Source organism: Diadema antillarum, unplaced genomic scaffold, assembly GCF_040938485.1.
Source record: "Diadema antillarum isolate AM-2024a unplaced genomic scaffold, OU_Dant_1.0 scf00000167, whole genome shotgun sequence".
Lineage (NCBI taxonomy): Eukaryota > Metazoa > Echinodermata > Echinoidea > Diadematoida > Diadematidae > Diadema > Diadema antillarum.
Window position 1 is genome coordinate 1,008,671 of NW_027271056.1, and position 18,620 is coordinate 1,027,290.

The 18,620-nt window shown below is 37.0% G+C and overlaps 1 protein-coding gene across 1 annotated transcript; it reads right to left on the reverse strand.

Moving 5' to 3' along the window:
- Positions 1-2,055: 2,055 nt before the first annotated feature.
- LOC139722592 (organic cation transporter protein-like) lies at positions 2,056-10,923 on the reverse strand. The gene is made up of 11 exons (XM_071633895.1): positions 10,759-10,923; positions 8,560-8,820; positions 7,894-7,997; positions 6,931-7,085; positions 6,154-6,322; positions 5,284-5,422; positions 4,527-4,615; positions 3,672-3,880; positions 3,159-3,267; positions 2,571-2,780; positions 2,056-2,146 (listed from the first exon to the last, which is right to left on the reverse strand). The coding sequence occupies exons 1-11, from the start codon at positions 10,921-10,923 to the stop codon at positions 2,056-2,058; spliced, it is 1,701 nt and encodes a 566-aa protein (XP_071489996.1).
- Between the last annotated feature and the right edge of the window lie 7,697 nt (positions 10,924-18,620).

Below are 18,620 nucleotides of genomic sequence, written 5' to 3' on the forward strand. Positions count from 1 at the left end.
GCTACCATTTCATAATTGTCAGCTATCGAGAGTGCAATTTTGATTGTGAGGAGAGAAGAACTCTTCTTTCAAACTTGGAAAAGTGCAATTTGTCATTGTTGTCTTTAAAGTTCATGTGCTCACTCATGCATGACATTTGTCAACATAATCACAGGCAACATTTTGCTCTCTATAGCTAACAAGTATGAAATAGTAGCCGTCCAAAGTTGGATTACCTTTTTTTATACGCTCTTTATTTTCAGGTATGTTAGATCTTTCACACCCCATTCGTATCAAATTGGCATTATTCTCCCCAGAATAATATGTGCGATTCACAGAATGATGTAAAATATGATTCTAAATTCAATACATCTCACTTTACACTCACTTCGGTATTATACCTGAAACTTCTAACCTATACACAAATCACCATTATACAAGTATTTCGTCAGGATAACTCCGGTTGCTTTTTCATTGATAGAAACAGAAATAGCCAGCATCAAAAAATGGATGACACTGAATTTGTAAAACTATTACACATTTATCTTTAGAAGTAAAGATATGACATCAATATTGAATAAAAAAGTTTGTCCCCTTAATTGAAAATTGTGGTGGTTATCGCTGGAGCGTCGGCGTGTTGTGGGGGAGGTCCCTGGAATCTTAATCAGAAGAACCATGGTTCAGTATACGTACAGCAATGGATAGACTGTAAAGACCACTAAGATTCTTTTGACTCAGGTCGAAAATAGGTGTAGCTGCCAAAGCCGATATTATAACAATAACAATTTATACTTCTCTTGCAAAACACTTTGATTGAATAAGATCAGAATTCACCGCAAATAACTAGTATGGATATTTGTAATGGAAATGATGGATGGAAGAAATGAGATCTGCAAGACGGGTAAATAGTAATGACCGGGCAGCTTCAAAATCTCATATGATTCGTTGTTTAATGAAAATGTTTATTTTCTTTATGACTTGCGATACTCCTGAGGTTTCTCTTATACTATAAGGTTCTCTCTTGGCAGGCACTGAAACATAGCAAATACGAGACGAGTTTATAGAGCTGATCGAACTTTAGACCTAGCATTGTTAAAGAGTGACCTTTCGACGGCCTTTCTTTGGGTGAAGTGCGATGGACCCTTTTCCGATGAGACGCCATGAATCGAGGACAGCTTTCTTGGTCAAAGGATCACACCGTCCCCCACAATTTCTAGCTCTCTCCACAGCGCCGAGTGAGGTCGTCCTTTTTGAAGTAGAACTGATTACAATCGACCTGCCAGGTGTTTCAGTTTGCTTCAATGTGCTTCAATCTACAAGCGATTGTAGTTTCCTTTCTATTTTTGACAGGCTGCATGATAATACTGCCCTCAGCAACGCGCAACCCAACAAGCCGATGTTCTATGTTCTACTCGAGCCATTGGATGTGTAAAGTCTGGACGTCCTTGAATATTAGCATCCCTAACATAACTGCCGTAGTAAGTGATTGTGGTCCGGTTAAGGATTGATTGATTGATTGATTTGATTTTGATTGATTTGATTTGAATTTATTTCCACTTTGAGTACACGAAAGTACGAAACAAACATAACCGAGTTACTATGATTATTACAAGTCGTATACTGTAATATTATGTTCATTTGTATACAAAAATAATCGAAACAATACATCAGTAGCAACACTTGCAGTCGTAAGAACCAAAGTGGGGGAGCCTAAATCAAATGCATAGCTTGTATTACTTAGGGCCCGCCCCCCCCCCCCCCAAAAAAAAAAAAAAAAAAAAAACGAATAAAAAATCTCATCATAATGAGACACATTAACAATAAACAGAATATATACATTGTACCGGAATGGCATAAAGAACCACAGCAATAACTAAAAATGAGAGAATAAGATAGGGGCGTGGCACGTGTAGCAACTGATTCATAGTCTGCATTTCTGTGAGTAATGATGATAATCGCGGCTTTTCAAGTTGGAACACTTTGTGATCAATGTGCTTCATGTACTTTTGCTGATTGTACCATCCGGCCGTTAAAAAAGGACTGTTCTCGTAGTGTCTTGTTCGTGGCTGAATGTTTTCAAACATGTACCTCCAGTTCTCCGCCAGAAGCTTTTTGATACGGATAGGAAGTCGCCTTGATTCCTCGTCTTCGTCTCCGCCCTCCTTGCCTGCAAAAATTGGACCAAAAAAAAAAAAAAAAAAAAGATTTTAGTGAGAAAGATGCAGCATCAAAATAACAAGTTTGTCTCACTCTAATATATTCGGGTTTTTTTCCTGTATCAACATTGACTATATCACACACGTATTACATTGAAAGTACACAACATTGCTGTAAGTGAATACATTTACACACTCAAAGATGTACCAAGGAATGTTATCTTTATATAAATGCTATCTTATACGTAGTGTATGTCTACATTGTAGCGATAGAATTAACTATCTAGTGCTCTGCTTCCAATAAGCATGCAATATCTCTTACGTTCCTGTGTTCTGATTCTAAAATTATCTACGTTAAACCTAATACCAAATTAGACAAGGTTTACGGACAAGCATCTTCCGAGGGTTTGTAGGGTAACCGATACAAAGACGTACCAGCCAATGTTCTCGGCATCGTGCAGGGTCTCTGGAATATTCTTCCCCTGAGTCTCCGGGAGAAAGAATGCCGCGGCACCTGCTAGGATTGACACAGACCCAAAGATGAGAAGAGGAAGCGGTACCCAGACCTTACCCAGTCGGAGGAACTGTGGACACAGGATGTTGGCCAGGTTGGAGAAGAAGTTGGTGGTCCCTATCGCTGTGTTCCTGATAAAGACCAAACGATACGGTTACTATGGCAACGATCAGTCTGTTATAGCTTATAACATTGGTTCTGATAACATTCTTATTGACATAATATCAAGGTTAATTATATTGGCAGTGTAAAATAAAGTTTTATTCGAGACCTTTAGCGTGAGAAAATATTATAAAGACTCCATGAGTAATATGAAAACAATTTGCCGTAATTATATAAAAAATGAACATTAAATCGTTTTGTGACTCCTAGAGGTAAGCTTCTAGAACCCTGTCATCTCATTCAATAACTAAAAACAAAACGAGCTTGTGAAACACCTCACTTCCTTGATACCCAATCTTTGCAAATTCACTCCACCGTGAGCGGATACACCGGGTAGAGCCGCATACCTGACTGTTGTCGGAAAGATTTCTGCTGCTTGTAGATAGATGATACAAAATGACGCAGTGATGGCAAACTTTCCCAGCATAGCAACGGTAGCTCGCCCAATACCGTATGCTGCGACATCCACATGCAAAAAAAAAAATAGAAAGATCATTATGATAAATAATACATCTTGATACTGAGACTTTCATCATCATTTACATGAAGAACAAAACAGAAAAGCCCTAAACATGCCGAGTATCAGGTATCATGGACGTCGTATATATCTGTCCGATAGGCATTAATCTAATGAAAATTCAATTTCACCTTAAAAAAAAGAAAGGTGAGAGAAAAACATAACCCATCTACAAAATGAAATTACTTTCCTCTACGAAACTAAGGCACATGCACATACAAACACACACACACACACACACACACACACACACACACACACACTCCAACATGCACAACCGCTATCAACCAAATCGGATAACACAAGACAAGCTAAGGATGTGCGCGCAACCCAAGATACTTACGGATAAATATAGTGGCTATGATCGAGAGGCCACTCGTGAACATAAAAAACATGTAGGTGGGTCGTCTGCCCCAGTATTCGATAGGATAGATCACGCCACAGGAGGCGGGAATCTCCACTACTCCAGATATGGCAAAAGCGATGTATTTGTTCACACCGAGAGTGTCCGTGCTGAGCGATAATCCGAAGTAAACGATTGTGTTGACGATGCTACGGGATGTTAATCAGAAACCCGGAAAGAACAAACGTAATGATTTACAAATGTAATGATTTATAACAACAGGAATGAAACCTCTAGAATGGATGTATGGTCATTTGGTCTGTGTATTGTATTACTCTGTTAATCACACCTTGAACCCGGCGCCAAAGAGGCAAAGGATTACACTCACAAGGGTGCCATCATCTCAAGTTTGCCGATGTAATCATCCAAGAGACCAAGTCATGTTAGTCAGACAGTCATGACAAGAAGCGCCCTCTCAATGTTAGCTGTATAATCGTTTCTTCTGCACTCATAGCATCAGAACATATACGACACAGGGTATAGTATAGAAAATCACATTATGTGTGTGTAAGTGGCATGTTTGTAGAATATGTGTATATACATGCATCATCATGTATGTATATGTATGTGTGTGTATGTTTATGTATGCATGCATGTGCATATTGAAGGATCTTATTCAAAAGACTGTCAAAAGAGAAATCGCCTTGGCAGTGATGTCTCTGTAGACGATTTGAAAAGTCGATTATGAAATAACTGCTGTGTTGTTGCATCAACATCAGGTAGGGCTAAACAAGACGTGATGGAAATGGACAGACAAAAATGTAACGTTGAGGAACCCAAATATAACCAACTTACATTTGAAAAACAATGTTGAGCGAGTACAGTCTTAAACGTGGCATGCGTAGTAAATCGAAAAGTCCCTCTTGCAACTTGACCTCATCTCCCTGCAGGTAAATAAAAATAAAAGGCAAGTAAAGGCACGTTCTTTGCATTGTCAACACAACAGTGAAATCATTGGGTTAAAACGCTATCACAAGCCATACCAACAAAAGGCTGTGAAAATTAAAGTAACAAAGAATATAGAATAAAGAAAACAAAAGGAAAGAAAGTCATTGTCGGGGGGGGGGGGGGGTGCGCGCTCAAACTTCCTAATTGACCGGCTTATCAACCGTCACGTGATCAAGGTAAAGAAGGGTCAGTCTGCTGATGAAGGCTGTACATAGCGTCGACAAATTCCGGAAATTAAGTAGTGTGCATTAGGATCAAAGTTACTGTATAACACCAATCTTAGATATGAAAATTTTTAATAATCATGTGACTGGGACCACGGAATGTAAATAGTTCCCCTGGTTATTTGGTTGGTTTGTTTGTTTGTTTGTTGGTTGGTTGGTTGGCTCAATGGTCAATGCTCCCTACCCCCGTCTCCCATCCCCTCTCCGATCTAGTGCTCAAAGCGCTGACTGAAATCTTTACGATGCTTTATGAGGAGAGTTGGAAGTTTCTTGGTTTCAGCCAGAAAATGAACACACTCGACATCTTATCAAAACTTCTCGCCAAGTATATCATCCACTAAAAAACAGCAATAACAAATGATGATATTGAAGAAACTCACCGATTCAGGTACTATATCGCACATCGTGAAGCTTTCGCTTAGTTTCCTTTTGTTGCACTTGGCTAACCGTTGCATTATTTTTCGGGCTTCAGGTTCGCGCCCTTTTGACACCAACCATCTGGCGGATTCCGGAATGATACTTGAAAAATCACAGACAGAAGCACAGAGAAGAAACTCACAAACTTTCCTAAAATATCTTATGTGAGCCAGCTGACAGGGGAATTCACCCAGAATGTATGGATTTATTGACAGTATAGCAATTAAAAAAATCGAGTATGTACATTCAAAACTTATGAACAGTTATCAGTTTTGCTTAAATCCATCATCTCTTCATAAGAAGACTTCAACCATTTCTGACGTTTCAGTAGGGCCAGATATAAAAGATATATAAAGAGAATTCAACATATTACGTAATATATTAACTTGTAGCTATTAGCATAACGAAAAAGAACTTGAATACTTCGTTCAGAAGTCAGGGGGAATGATATTACTCTGATCATAATTTCGAAATAATTCATATGCTATTTTCACCGAAATAAAATAATGTTGACATCATTTACTAATTACAGTCTTCTTATTACAATAGTGGGACCAAAACTTTACAAAATATCAGATTTTCCACAAACTCCACTAATGTGCATTACTACTATTGCTGCATTCACCCGATCCATATTATATTTATCTTAAATTCAAGGGGCGTGCTTTCAATGTGAATGTGAGAGAAAATGGTTTTACATAAAATATTAATGTTATGTTATTTTGAAATCCCATTTTAAAGATTCTGAAAGCATGTTTGTCCTCCTCCCCCTTCTTTTTACACCAAATTGTCAGAATCATTGGTAATATGAAGGGGCATGAAGTTTGTCCTACCAGAAAAACAGGAGGAGAACAAATGGTACCACGGATATGACCAGATATAGCTTCCTCCAGTATCTGATGTAGTAAGCAATGAAGGCCAATGACATGTATCCCATGGAAAAGACCATCCAAATCACGTTTCCCGCCACATTACGCTTGGACGGTCCGACGAATTCATTGGCTGTCAGAGATGGAAAAGTCGCAAGAGGTGCATTAACATCTTTGAATAGTGTCATTCTACCCGGTCACCCATGTAGGGCCTACTTATACTTGACATAAAAATTCAACCATGATATAAAGATTTCCGATATTGAGAAAGAATGGAAGCTTTGTTACATCCGCAATCACTTATGAATCTACTCATAAAATGATAAATCTTGGGCTACAATACATAGCATGAGTAGGCACTGGTTCCCTCGTCTGTAATTTAGATTTAAGTCTTATACTAACGATGAAAATTGCCTTCCAAAGTGCTCGCTCCGGGTTTATTTTATTCGCCTAAGTACCTACTGCATATCCTCTTTGGTCAGATCAATTTCTCTCGATATTGATCTTAACCTAACATATGGTTATATGTCTTCATTGCCCCCCCCCCCAAAAAAAAACAAAACAAAACAAAACAAAAAAAAAAACAAAAAACACACACACACACAAACAAACAAACAACACCAACAACAACAATCTTTGTGAATCAGTAACAGGCTTGTCATGAAGATAAACATCCTGTAAGGACCAATGACGTGAGTTCGGTACGCTTTAGAAGCATTGTTCTGTAAAAGCAACACTTACCGAGAACAAAGGCAGAAGACATGACTCCCATGACGGACGCTCCCGCCACAACTCTGAAGATCAAGAACATCCACATGCCCGTCGAAAATGACACCGCCACACCCGCTGCCGCGTGTGCGACCAGACACAGGAATAGGCTGCGATGGCGACCGATTCTTGGGAAAGCGGAACCAAACAAAAATGAAAATCTTCGAGCTTTTGCAATATTTTCTTCTTCTGCCTCTGTTTCTCCTGCTTGAACTGTTATACAGCAACTTTATCCCACTGCTTCTCATGCTGATCAAAATGTCTTATGCAAAAGCATCTAAATTTACTGACGTCAATATCCGAAACAATAATCTGTCATTACTGCAACCACTAGCTCGGCTTTACGTTGTATCTTCAACACCTTAATTTTCTCCACCCGATTGGTTAACTGCAGTCTTGGAAAACGCATCCTAAACTTGTTCCTTGGTCCTTCTTCATCGTATTCACATTGTGGTACCATGATTGTCGTTGTCGTAATATTTAGGCTTTGGCTTGGACCATGCCCGCCACGGTAATGTACAAAACAATAATTTGAGGAGTGATTTATTATATTATATTACATGTAATATCATATGTAATTTCGCATCCGGTGAAAAAAAAAACACGCATCATTGAAATCTGCTCTGCCTCCTCAGGAAAAAGGTCTCCTTTCTCATCTCGTGTTAAATCGTTTACACAGCAAAACTGATAATCACACTAATTGGACTATATTACGTTATTTGATCATATGTTTTTTTCTTATATTATTTTGACCATTATATAAAAAAGACTTTTAAGTGAATGTGTATGACTTCTCCTTTTATTTCAAGGTTGAGAGAAAAGTCCTCTTCAGTACCTGAGTTATACTATGTTATATTTGCAGAACAGATATCAAACAGTTCTCACCTCATTGGCATACATTCTGTACTTTTGATATTTGCGATGATATACTCTCACCTATCTGCCATTATTCCACATAGCACAGCACCAATAGCATTGCCGGCAAAGTACAGGGATTGAGAGAGCGGTTCCAAATACTCACTTCCACACACCAGGTCAAACTGAATTGCAGAAAAGAGAGGATTTCAACTGTGAAATATATCTATAAGAATAATATATATGTTTATATATATATATATATATATATATATATATATATATATACATATATGTATCTATAAAGATAGATAATTATATGATTATATCTCTATGATGGCCTAATTGGTGAACTTACTTTCTTACAAAATATAATTTGCCTTCATTTCATATCCAGGCCTCGTTTATCTTTAGATACGGATATATTCGTTATTTGTATATCTAAAAAAAAAACCTCTACAAATAAACCAATAGACGAACGACATAGACTTACGAAGTTTCATAAGACAATCTCCACTTCTAAATCACCAGAGACAAGTTGCAGTTTTGTTAGACATCTGATGATTTTGTCGTCTTCTTTTAGTGGGTTTAGAAAATATTCTAACCTTATCAGGGTTTCAAATGTTATTTCAGCGATGTTATATACTTTCCTTGCCTTAGTCTTATATCTCATATTCCCTCCTTGAGTATATTTTAAACCCATCGGATGGAACGCTCCGTATGTTCCCATCCCATTATCAATCTCACTTCTTGGTTGACGGTCAAGGATCCGTCGCTCGCTTCGGCGTATTCCCAGCCGGCGTCACAGCCGACGAGGCCGCTACCGGTAAGGTCCAAGTCCGGACTGAACTCCACACCCGTCACATTGTACCGCCGACAGGAGGCGAACTGCTTTTCACCATCTTTGGTATAGTTCCAAGGGATGCCGGCTTCTCTCTTCGCACTGGAACAGCCCCAAGTCGTATTGAAGCCATAAGAATCACAGTCTACTGAGCTCCACTCTGGTATCTTACAAAAACAAAAACAAAAACAAAAATAAAAAAACGACAATACGAGTTAGAAAAATCTAAATAACACAATCAAAAAATGCTCCAGACACGTTAATCGCTCTTTGCCGTCAAGATATAGGCATTAATGAGGAATATTTCAGGTCGAAGTAAATGGGCTTTCTCTATCTCCATTTGGCGACATTTAAAGCCTGAATGAGGTTCGGAGTCCGTGGTCTGGGGCTGATGTCCAGGTTTTCTTCCAAACATCTTGTGGATGCTGTTATATCCTAACTTAACCTTTAGTCGACATTGTTTGAAATCGCGGCTGTGGTGTTGTCCTCATGGAGTTTGTTGCTTCGTATCACCAAATAAGACCTTAAAATCTTGAGACGATATCGACCTGAAAACTGATCACAATAAGCGTGACAACGCTTTCGAATATCCCTTCCACTTTGTATCAACTGGGACAGCATCAGTAGAGAACTATGCATGATACGAGTCTACCAACAGAAGAAAACGGATTTGAACAGTTCTCATGAAGCAAAATACTGTCCAATATGTACATATACTAATATATTGCACAACTACTGCTGCTCGATGTGCTCTTGTTGCATTTGCGAATTGGTCACTTCACCATACCTCATCTCCACCACCAAAAGCGATCTGATTAGAACGTGAATGTTCCCATACAGTATGTACATTGTGTTCCTAAAAAAACCCAAACAAACAAACAAACAAAACGAAACTGAGTTTCATATTGCAACTTTTTGTTGTCATAATTATTAATTTGCTCTATAAGATGTACATGACTGGAAAGATAAGCTTCTATTCTTTAATTTCATGCACAACTCAATGTTCATTATGAATGAGTTAGAACACTGGACAGTGGTGCCACCAAATTTTCATTTGCACGCGCAAATTGTGACTTTGAGTGAGTTTTTTTAAAACAAAGTTCTTGACTAGAATAACTTTCTTCTTCATATGAGACCTTATGCGTAAAATACGAATGACGCATACTGCTCGAGAGAAAGTTGCATGAAAACATGCTTCATTGCTACTTATTTGACGGATAGTTGAAAAACAGGCATTCAGCTTTCCCGACTAATAAAAGCAATATATAGACAATGAGCTTAATATCTGTGCAAGTGAATTCCTTTATCATCATCCCCACCCTCATGTTTGAGTAAATTCATCGAAGCCTGAAGGCCAATGTAATCTGCCAAGTCGGGAAAGCTAAATGGTTTCTTATTTAACTATCCATCCATCTGAGTACAATTGAAGAATATTTTCAAATTAAGTTTTCTCCAGCAGGCGTTAATAATTTTTTTATTATTAGTGGAGATGAGGATTGGGCTTATAACTTTTTGCGGGATACCAAAAATGATCTTCTTTTTGCAAAAGACTTATGCAGATACACAGTTAAGATGAAATAAAGCTTGATACGTACATACAGAGAAAAAGGCTGTAGTTACAACTGTTTTATGAAAGACACGCTTATATGGAACACAAGAAAAAAGAACGGATATCCAATCATGGTAAAAAATTAACATACTACATAAGTACTTTGCAACAGTATTAGACGACAATAAAAATCTGAAATAATTTTTTCTTTGTTGCTTATTGCTTTTGTGCCTTTTCACAGCTGCTGTCCTTTACAATGGTCTTTAATTTTGTTGTGCCTCTAAGTTTAAAGGGTAGGAATTCTTGAGGTCTACTTCTAACACTCGGTTGATAAGTACATGGTAAGTGCTGAGACCATGAGGATAGTTTGCTCAGTGTGCGAACGGTGTTTGCTCCAATTCTAGACAACTTGTGTCTGCTCCATGATTATGTGGGTAAATTGTTTTGATTATTTTGATGGCCGAACTGGACACCAAATTACAAAATGTTGTGAATAACTATTGTAAGTATATCTATTGCTGACCAAATGAACATTCGTTGGAAAATGTTAACTTACTGTGCACCAGTGCTCCGGTTCGCCAGACGTGAATACCGTGACAAGGGTTTGCCATGATATCACAAATTGAAAAAGGCACAGAACTCCGTATATCACGATCTGATAGCGACCGAACTCTCCAAGCTCGACCAGGGTGTCATCAAACGTCCGTTGTGGTTGTGTCATGTCGACCCGTTGATGACGAACCTCAGGGTATCTATACTCGTGGAACGCGTTAACTGGATCAAGGAGTTATCTCCTTGACTGGAACAAGACGTTATGCATACACTCCAGGGAAGTGTAAACAGGAGTCCTGAAGATGCGGAGCAGGAATATAAAGTACGTACTCTTTTTTTGTTATTCATGTCACCGATGCGATGCGGTTGACCGGGACTACTTCCCGCAAAACAAAAATACTACGCATCGAAGTGTTTCTCGAGATTATGTATATGAACCAAAAAATATATTATACATGTGCATAAATCATCTTGCCGTTGGATTTGCCCCAAACTATTTAATCATTGCATAATGTTCGAAACGGCGACAGAAACATCATTATATCAAGCCATGTAAAGTCACTGTTTTCATCTGAGCATCCATTGGACGGGGATAAGTCACAGTCTGTGTTTGTTTGTTTGCTTGTTTGTTTGATTGATTGATTGATTGATTGATTGATTGATTGATTGATTGATTGATTTTATTTCTGCAAAATAAGAATATGTACATTACTGCTCATGAATAATACAAAGAAATTATCAGAAAAAGTACATGAAACTGGATGGCCCTACTCAGCAACCCCTCATGGTGGTCCAGCGGTTCAGAAGAAAACATCCTCGGTATATCCGATATTAGCATACAAATTTATGTTAATATAAATCTTTATGAAATCAAAATAACATCCATTATTACACTCTATTCATTCTATACAACACTATTACCATGATTACAATGAGCCAAATCAATGAATTCAACAAATGAATAGGCCTACATCTATGCTTCAAAGAAAAAAATGTATATAACCTCATACAAATATACTCATTTTGAAAATTTAATACTATTATATAAACACTATTCTCTATAACTAAAAGATTTTCGGCAGTATTAAGCTTTGGGTTGGGGTTTGGGTTTGGGGTATACTAAAAAAAAAATCTTTAAAACATGAATTAGTTCATCGATGAATCTTATATGCCCTAAGATATGATTTATATGTTTATGATTATGTTTGTTTACGTAAACTATCCTTGTTTCACATCATCTTTATTCAAATCATGAATAAAGAATAATCGAATAAAGAATAAAGATGATGGATATACAAAAACAATTGTTAAGTTTTTGGTTGAAATGGCTGGGTCGTTTTCTCAATGACTCAAGAGATATATGGAAAATAATGTGTTCATATTGGTTTGATTTGCTAGGGGGTATTATTTTGCTGTTGAATTGTAACTACAATTATTAACGTAGTATTATTAACGATATTGATACAAAAATCCCAAAGTTTTATAAAGAAATTTTACAGGCATGGGAACAAATACGATATTGGAAGATATCAACAGTGCAAACAGTAGGTCAAAAGAAGTTTTGAATCAGATCGTTTGGTATAACAAACGTATATTATTTGACAAGCATTCATTGTTTTATAAAAATTGGTATGAAAGTGGCATACTCTATTTTGGAGATTTAATAACAATAAATGGTTTCCGGTCTCTGGAATACATTATGTCAGAAATTAATTTCAGAAGAAGAAAATGTATTGCGATTTTTGATTATGCAACATTATAAAAAGCAATACTATTAGTATAGATTAACATGATAAATAAGGAAATGTTTGATACTTATATCAGAAAAGAAAATGTATTGTGTATACCAAGTGTGTGTGTTTCAAAAAAAGTAATCCCCATTATGGATTTAAGCAGTTAAGGCTTTGTACAATTTGATACCCTCAAAAAATTTGTTAACCAATACATGCTCCTCATATTGGGAGAACAAGTTTCATTTCCGAGCTGATTGGGCCAGTGTATTCAGATATAATTTAGAGTATATAAAAGAAAACAAACTATGAGAATTTGATTTGAAATTGTTGTATAATTCATTGCCAGTGAGAAGTAATCTATTCAAATGGGGTTTAAGTTATGATGATTTGTGCCCGAGCTGCAACGTAAAAGAGGACATCGTTCATGCCTTCATTGAATGCAAACTTAATGAAAATTTGTTTCTATATTATGTAAGGAGTCTGTTACAAGATGTACCATGCAACAGTAACAAATATCAACGTTTCACATTACTGAAAATATAATGCAAAAGTTTTTCTAGTTTGTTTTTGACAATAGCATTTTGGAGTATTCATAAGCTCATTTTGAAACGGAATGAAACCAGTAATGATAAAAGAAGCGGTTCTTTAAAGCACGTGTTTATGAGAGAAATTAGAACGAGAATAGAAATACAATGTTATATGAAACATAGAAGAACATTAAGGAAAAATGCACAATTGTTACCAATCGAATTGTTGAACCTCTAATGCACGATTGTGTTTGTATCACTTTTATGTGACATTGTCATGATAATATTACTTTGATTGTGTATTTTGAATGGAACCCTGAATAAATCCTCGGACGAGGCAAAAGAAAAAAAAGTCCTTGTTTCACATACTCATTGATATACATGTATATGTATAGACCTACGTTTATAAGGTTCTTCCTTTTTTTCAGTAATGAATGTAAAGATTTGACCTCTAATCAAGTTCCATGAGGAATGCTTTGTAAGAATTTCAACCTTGATATAGGCACTTTATAGTGTCAAATCATTGATTTTAATCTTTGATAAGAACATGCATGTACGACTGCGCCATGTTTGTTTATTTGTTTTTAGTTTTAAAGTAAAGACAAAATAGTAGATTACTGTTGTTGACTTATACACTTATGATACACTTGGAATGTTCACACATGGTACTGTATTCTAATTTCGTGAATAGTTACACAACCACAGTTTTTGGCTTTTTTTAATATAAACAAACAGGGATTTTTCTTTTCATGACCACTGACATGTTTCTTGCTTTTTAGGCACTCTGATTAGTTGGACATGTAAAGAGTGAAACATAACTTGTTTCACTTTTTTCCATGATATTGAAGAAATGCTTAGGTGTTCTTTATCTACATACATTTTGGGTGTATGCGTAAGATAGTGAACCTTTCTTATATCCCGAACAACACACAATCGCTTTCTTCCTTACGACATTTTATTACGCTCAGACAATTATGCAACAACATCATTGCATAATAAGAAATTAATACAAAATAAGGACCCTTGGAATGGTATTTAATGATTACATCCACTTCATCCAGTTATGAAACTGTACCTTTGCGTCGAAGAAAGAAGAACAAATACAGGGATCTAATGTATTTCAATTCAAATTTGATTGAACTCATATCGTGAATTCTTAGGACGTAATAAGAATAGCAATATCCACATGTGCACAGTCTCACTATATGAAAATATAAGCGATGGTTGATATCAGCTAAAGATTGTTGTGCAGCCATGTTGAAAAAAAAAAATGAGAAGGGTCATTAAGTAATTTTCCGCCATATGCCGTCTGTCATATTCCTGTCCAGGAAACATAAATTACGACTTGAAATAGAATAAAATATTAGTGGATTTCATATTGAGGTCGGTGTCACATGGGTAGTGGTACCGTTTTTCGATTGGCATCTGTCGATATTTGCTGAATTCAAACGATCGAATAATGGTGAGACGCAAACGCGGATAGGAATTGAGGACGGTAAATATGACATTATTAATCAACACTCATTATCTATTCGAATGTTACATCCTCATTACTTAGAGGAATCTTATAGGCTCCTTCGTAAATTCACTTAAATCTTGATTTTGTATATTTTCATCATTAGCCGCATTTACACTTACTAACATCGCGATTTTTAAAATCGCGATATTTTGGTTCCACCGTTTACACTTGCGCAAAAGCACGCGAAGTTTGAGCTTCACGAAACATCGCGATTTTTTGGTCGGTAGTACGCATGCGTAATTTACCTGTTTTCAACACGGTAGCTGAGTGGAAGCGCGCGCTATTCTGTTCGTTTTCACTGCAGTGGAGTGCAGTATATTTTGATCACAGCTGGCTGGTTGGAACGTTGAGCCAGGGCTTTTTATCAGTACAATGCACACATAAATTTGTGCTTCTCGAGACTGTTTACATACGGTAAAACTATATAGCTTGCTATATTAGATCACATACGTAGTAGGTGTGTAAAACTTCATCTACAGCAGCATTCAGGAGGATCATGAAATTTCGCCGATATGACGAAAGTGGGAAGTAAGACTTGGAAGTTAGGACTGGTGTTTTATCAGGTGACAGCAAGAACTTACACCTGTTACGTACTCCTGAGTCCTGTATTCCACAAACAACGTATATATATCGAGAGCAGTACGGGCACTCCCACAATCTGAATCAACGCATTTCTGGGAGAACATTATTTTGTTAAGTTGTCATGGGGTGATGATACGTGGTTGGAGAACTTCAGGTTTGCTACCAGTAGTAGTTTTCACGTACAGTGTACTAGTTTCATCAGGGAGGGGGAGGTGAGAGACCACGAGCCGACCGAGGATCGGCCGTTTAGACCTGTGGCTGTACACAGCTGTCTATACCGTGTACTAGTACAGTACTCTGGCCAGTGACCGACGTGCTCTTTACACGTTCCAAAGAGGGATCGGGAGCGCGCGTAAACTCCCGGTGCAATCCGATACCGAGAGTCACGTGATTAAAAATCGCGATATTTCTGCAGCTTGGGTTTACACTCGCTAACTTCGCCTCAAACTTCGCGATGTTTCAAAAAATCGCACTCCGGCTGGCGATTTTTCTGGCGATGTTTCGAGGGCGTTTGGGTGTAGTTGCTTAGCAACTTACACCCAAATGTCGCGATTTTAGAAAAATCGCGATTTTTCCAAGCAAGTGTAAATGGGCCTACTGAAGATCATTCAAGGATGTTGGCACAAGGCGATTTGAGTTATGTATATGTTGTGATTGATATATAGTTTTTTATTAAAGTATAATACAAATCATTCGTCCTGCACTCGCATTTATGTACCCCCCCCCCCCCAAAAAAAAAAAAAAACCACCACCAAACAAAAAACAACCAACCAACCAACCAACCAACCAAACAAACAAACAAACAAACAAACAAACAACCAAACTAACCAGGACATGAACCAGAAAACAAAAAACAACAAAACAAAACAAGACAATTCTCACATTTTGAGTAGATTTCAAATTTACTTGTATTTTTCCGTTAGAAGTATATTTCATAGACATTTTATTAGAAAGTAAAAGAGGGACATTTAGAAAACAACGACAGCAACAGCAATAACAGAGACAAAACAGGGGAAATTAGTTTTAAAGAGAGTTCAGTATATGTGGTGATCATGGGCTTAATAAGCTCAGTGCGTTTCCATGTAGGCCCTACTCATTAATTAATCCAATACTCTTTGTAATTGTACCTCTACCATTTTTTCGTGAAGTTAATAGACTCTTGTTAGACGTTCATTATTAATATTTCATAAAATATTTCAAGATTTATAAATCATACACTACTTCCCTATATTCATCTCTATTGAGAGCGACATGTTATGACATTGTGACTGATGAAAGAACGAAAACAACTAAAATTCCCCTCCATTTTGAATTGTTTAGAATTGTTTAGTGTTGTAATAAGTATATGGGTTATATTTGAAATTATAATACTGTGCAACTAAACAAATTCGTTGGGAGTGTATTTTGCTTTATACGTATATACAAAGTACAAATACTTTAAACAATCTCTTACAATACTATATGCACAAAATACCGCCCCCCCCCCCCCAAAAAAAAAAAAAAAAGTCAGGACATTTTCCTTCAGAAGAAAAAAAAATGCTTTGGGTGCACAACGAATAATGACGGACCACGAACAAGTCTCTTTTTTTTAATATGCTCAATATCTTGACAGAGAGAAATAGATGCTAAACTTATAAATTCCATGCGGTATTCACAAGTCATAATTCATTAATGACCACACACAGATTGAAAATTTTGTCCAATAAATATCTGATATACATCAATATTGGATGTAGCCGAAGTACCTGACTATGCCTGCCATATGGCAGCCATGACTTGATCTATACTTCTTGTCTCAGCAAGGATATTTACGAACTAATGGAAATCCAAGGAAATGTCAAGTTTCCTAAAAACACTAAGGCAGACAGATGAAAAAACAGACAGATGTTCCTGTTGTTTGACTTGCTCTGTTGACTACAGGGGGCTGGCTTGTTAACATGATTCAACTACTTCTTTTTCATCATTGCCACTACTAAAACACTACATAATCGGTGCTTATTTACGTCGATGAAAGCAAATTTGTCAATCAGTTGAACAACAGCAACGGCAACAACAACTCAGCGCAAAAATTCATCAATTTAAATACTTTTTAAGCAAAAAAGATAACCACATGATCTCTTCTGAAATATACTATTTTGGAAATATATATGTGGAAAATATTGAGCAAAACAGTCGGATGGCCAATCCTGGAATATATTATATCAACATATTTTTTAATCATTCTATATCAAAATGATATGGTAATGCTTTCGTCGTTGCACGTAATAACATGATCCGTGTCTCACTGCTTCATTGTACACCAATGCACTGAATTCAACAGTTCCAAATTTGGGACAAAATAAACTGCCGGGTACGTTGATAGTGGATATAGAGAGTGTTCCGGCCTTCAAAGACAATGACCTAACTTAGACGTGATGAGCCCACGCTTGGCACTCGGAGTAGAGCCATGACCGTGTATATACCTCACGCGACCTCATTATTATACCTCACAGCTAAAGAAAGTCAAGTTGAATGGAAAACAACATATGTCCAAAAATTGAACGCTACAAGAAACATGATGACCACCAGGAAATGGCTACCTTTGACAGATAACAACTGAAGGGAGGCCACTGAAGGGATAAACAAATGTTTAAAAAGGAAGATAAAACAAGAAGCTTTTAAGAACCAAAGTTAGATTCTTATCTTACTTAGAGGCTATATCTTGTAGTTCAGGTCAATTAGGTGATAAAATGATGACATTGCTTGGAAACTCTTCCTCTGGTGTGGAAATCTATTCTGGTCATTTATTGTCCACGTTGAAAAAAAAAAATGTCTTGTTTTTTTTCAACGAGCGAAATCTTTCTATTTTGCTCAACTGCTCAAGGGACTTTGATGATACGTATTTTGCTGTCTTATAGAATTCTATACAGAGAGAGAGAGAGAGAGAGACTCATATATATGTATATATATATATATATATATATATGTATATATATATATATACGCGTGTGTGTGTGTGTGTGTGTGTGTGTGTGCATTCATACGTTCTATTGCTGAATAAAAAAAAAACATGCATTAGGTCATTCTTAATAGCGAGAGATATGTTTATATACATCCCATAGATGTGTCTGAACGTCGCAGTCTACCATGTCTGCGATTTTTCGGAGTAGATTCTGTTTCTCCAGAGAAAAGGCAAGTTTAAAGCTATAGCCTGTGTTCAGAAAATGCACGAAAAACCACACCAGTCACCCATGCTTTCTTGTCACCAACTTGGCGTATCGCGTGGTCGCGACGTCACGTGTTCGGACAACGGATAGTGTGTGATGAATCTTGATTCCAGACGATCTGTCGCTAGAATTATCCCAGTTTTGCATATGCATAAGTGCATAGGTTATTGTCTGAGACGTACGGAACACTACAAACATTTTCCTGCAGTTATAATGCAATTCCACCCCATGCCATTTCACATTAGCTTTCTGAAGAAGAGTAAATTCGAAAGCGTGTGTAAAAACGAGTGGTAAACTTT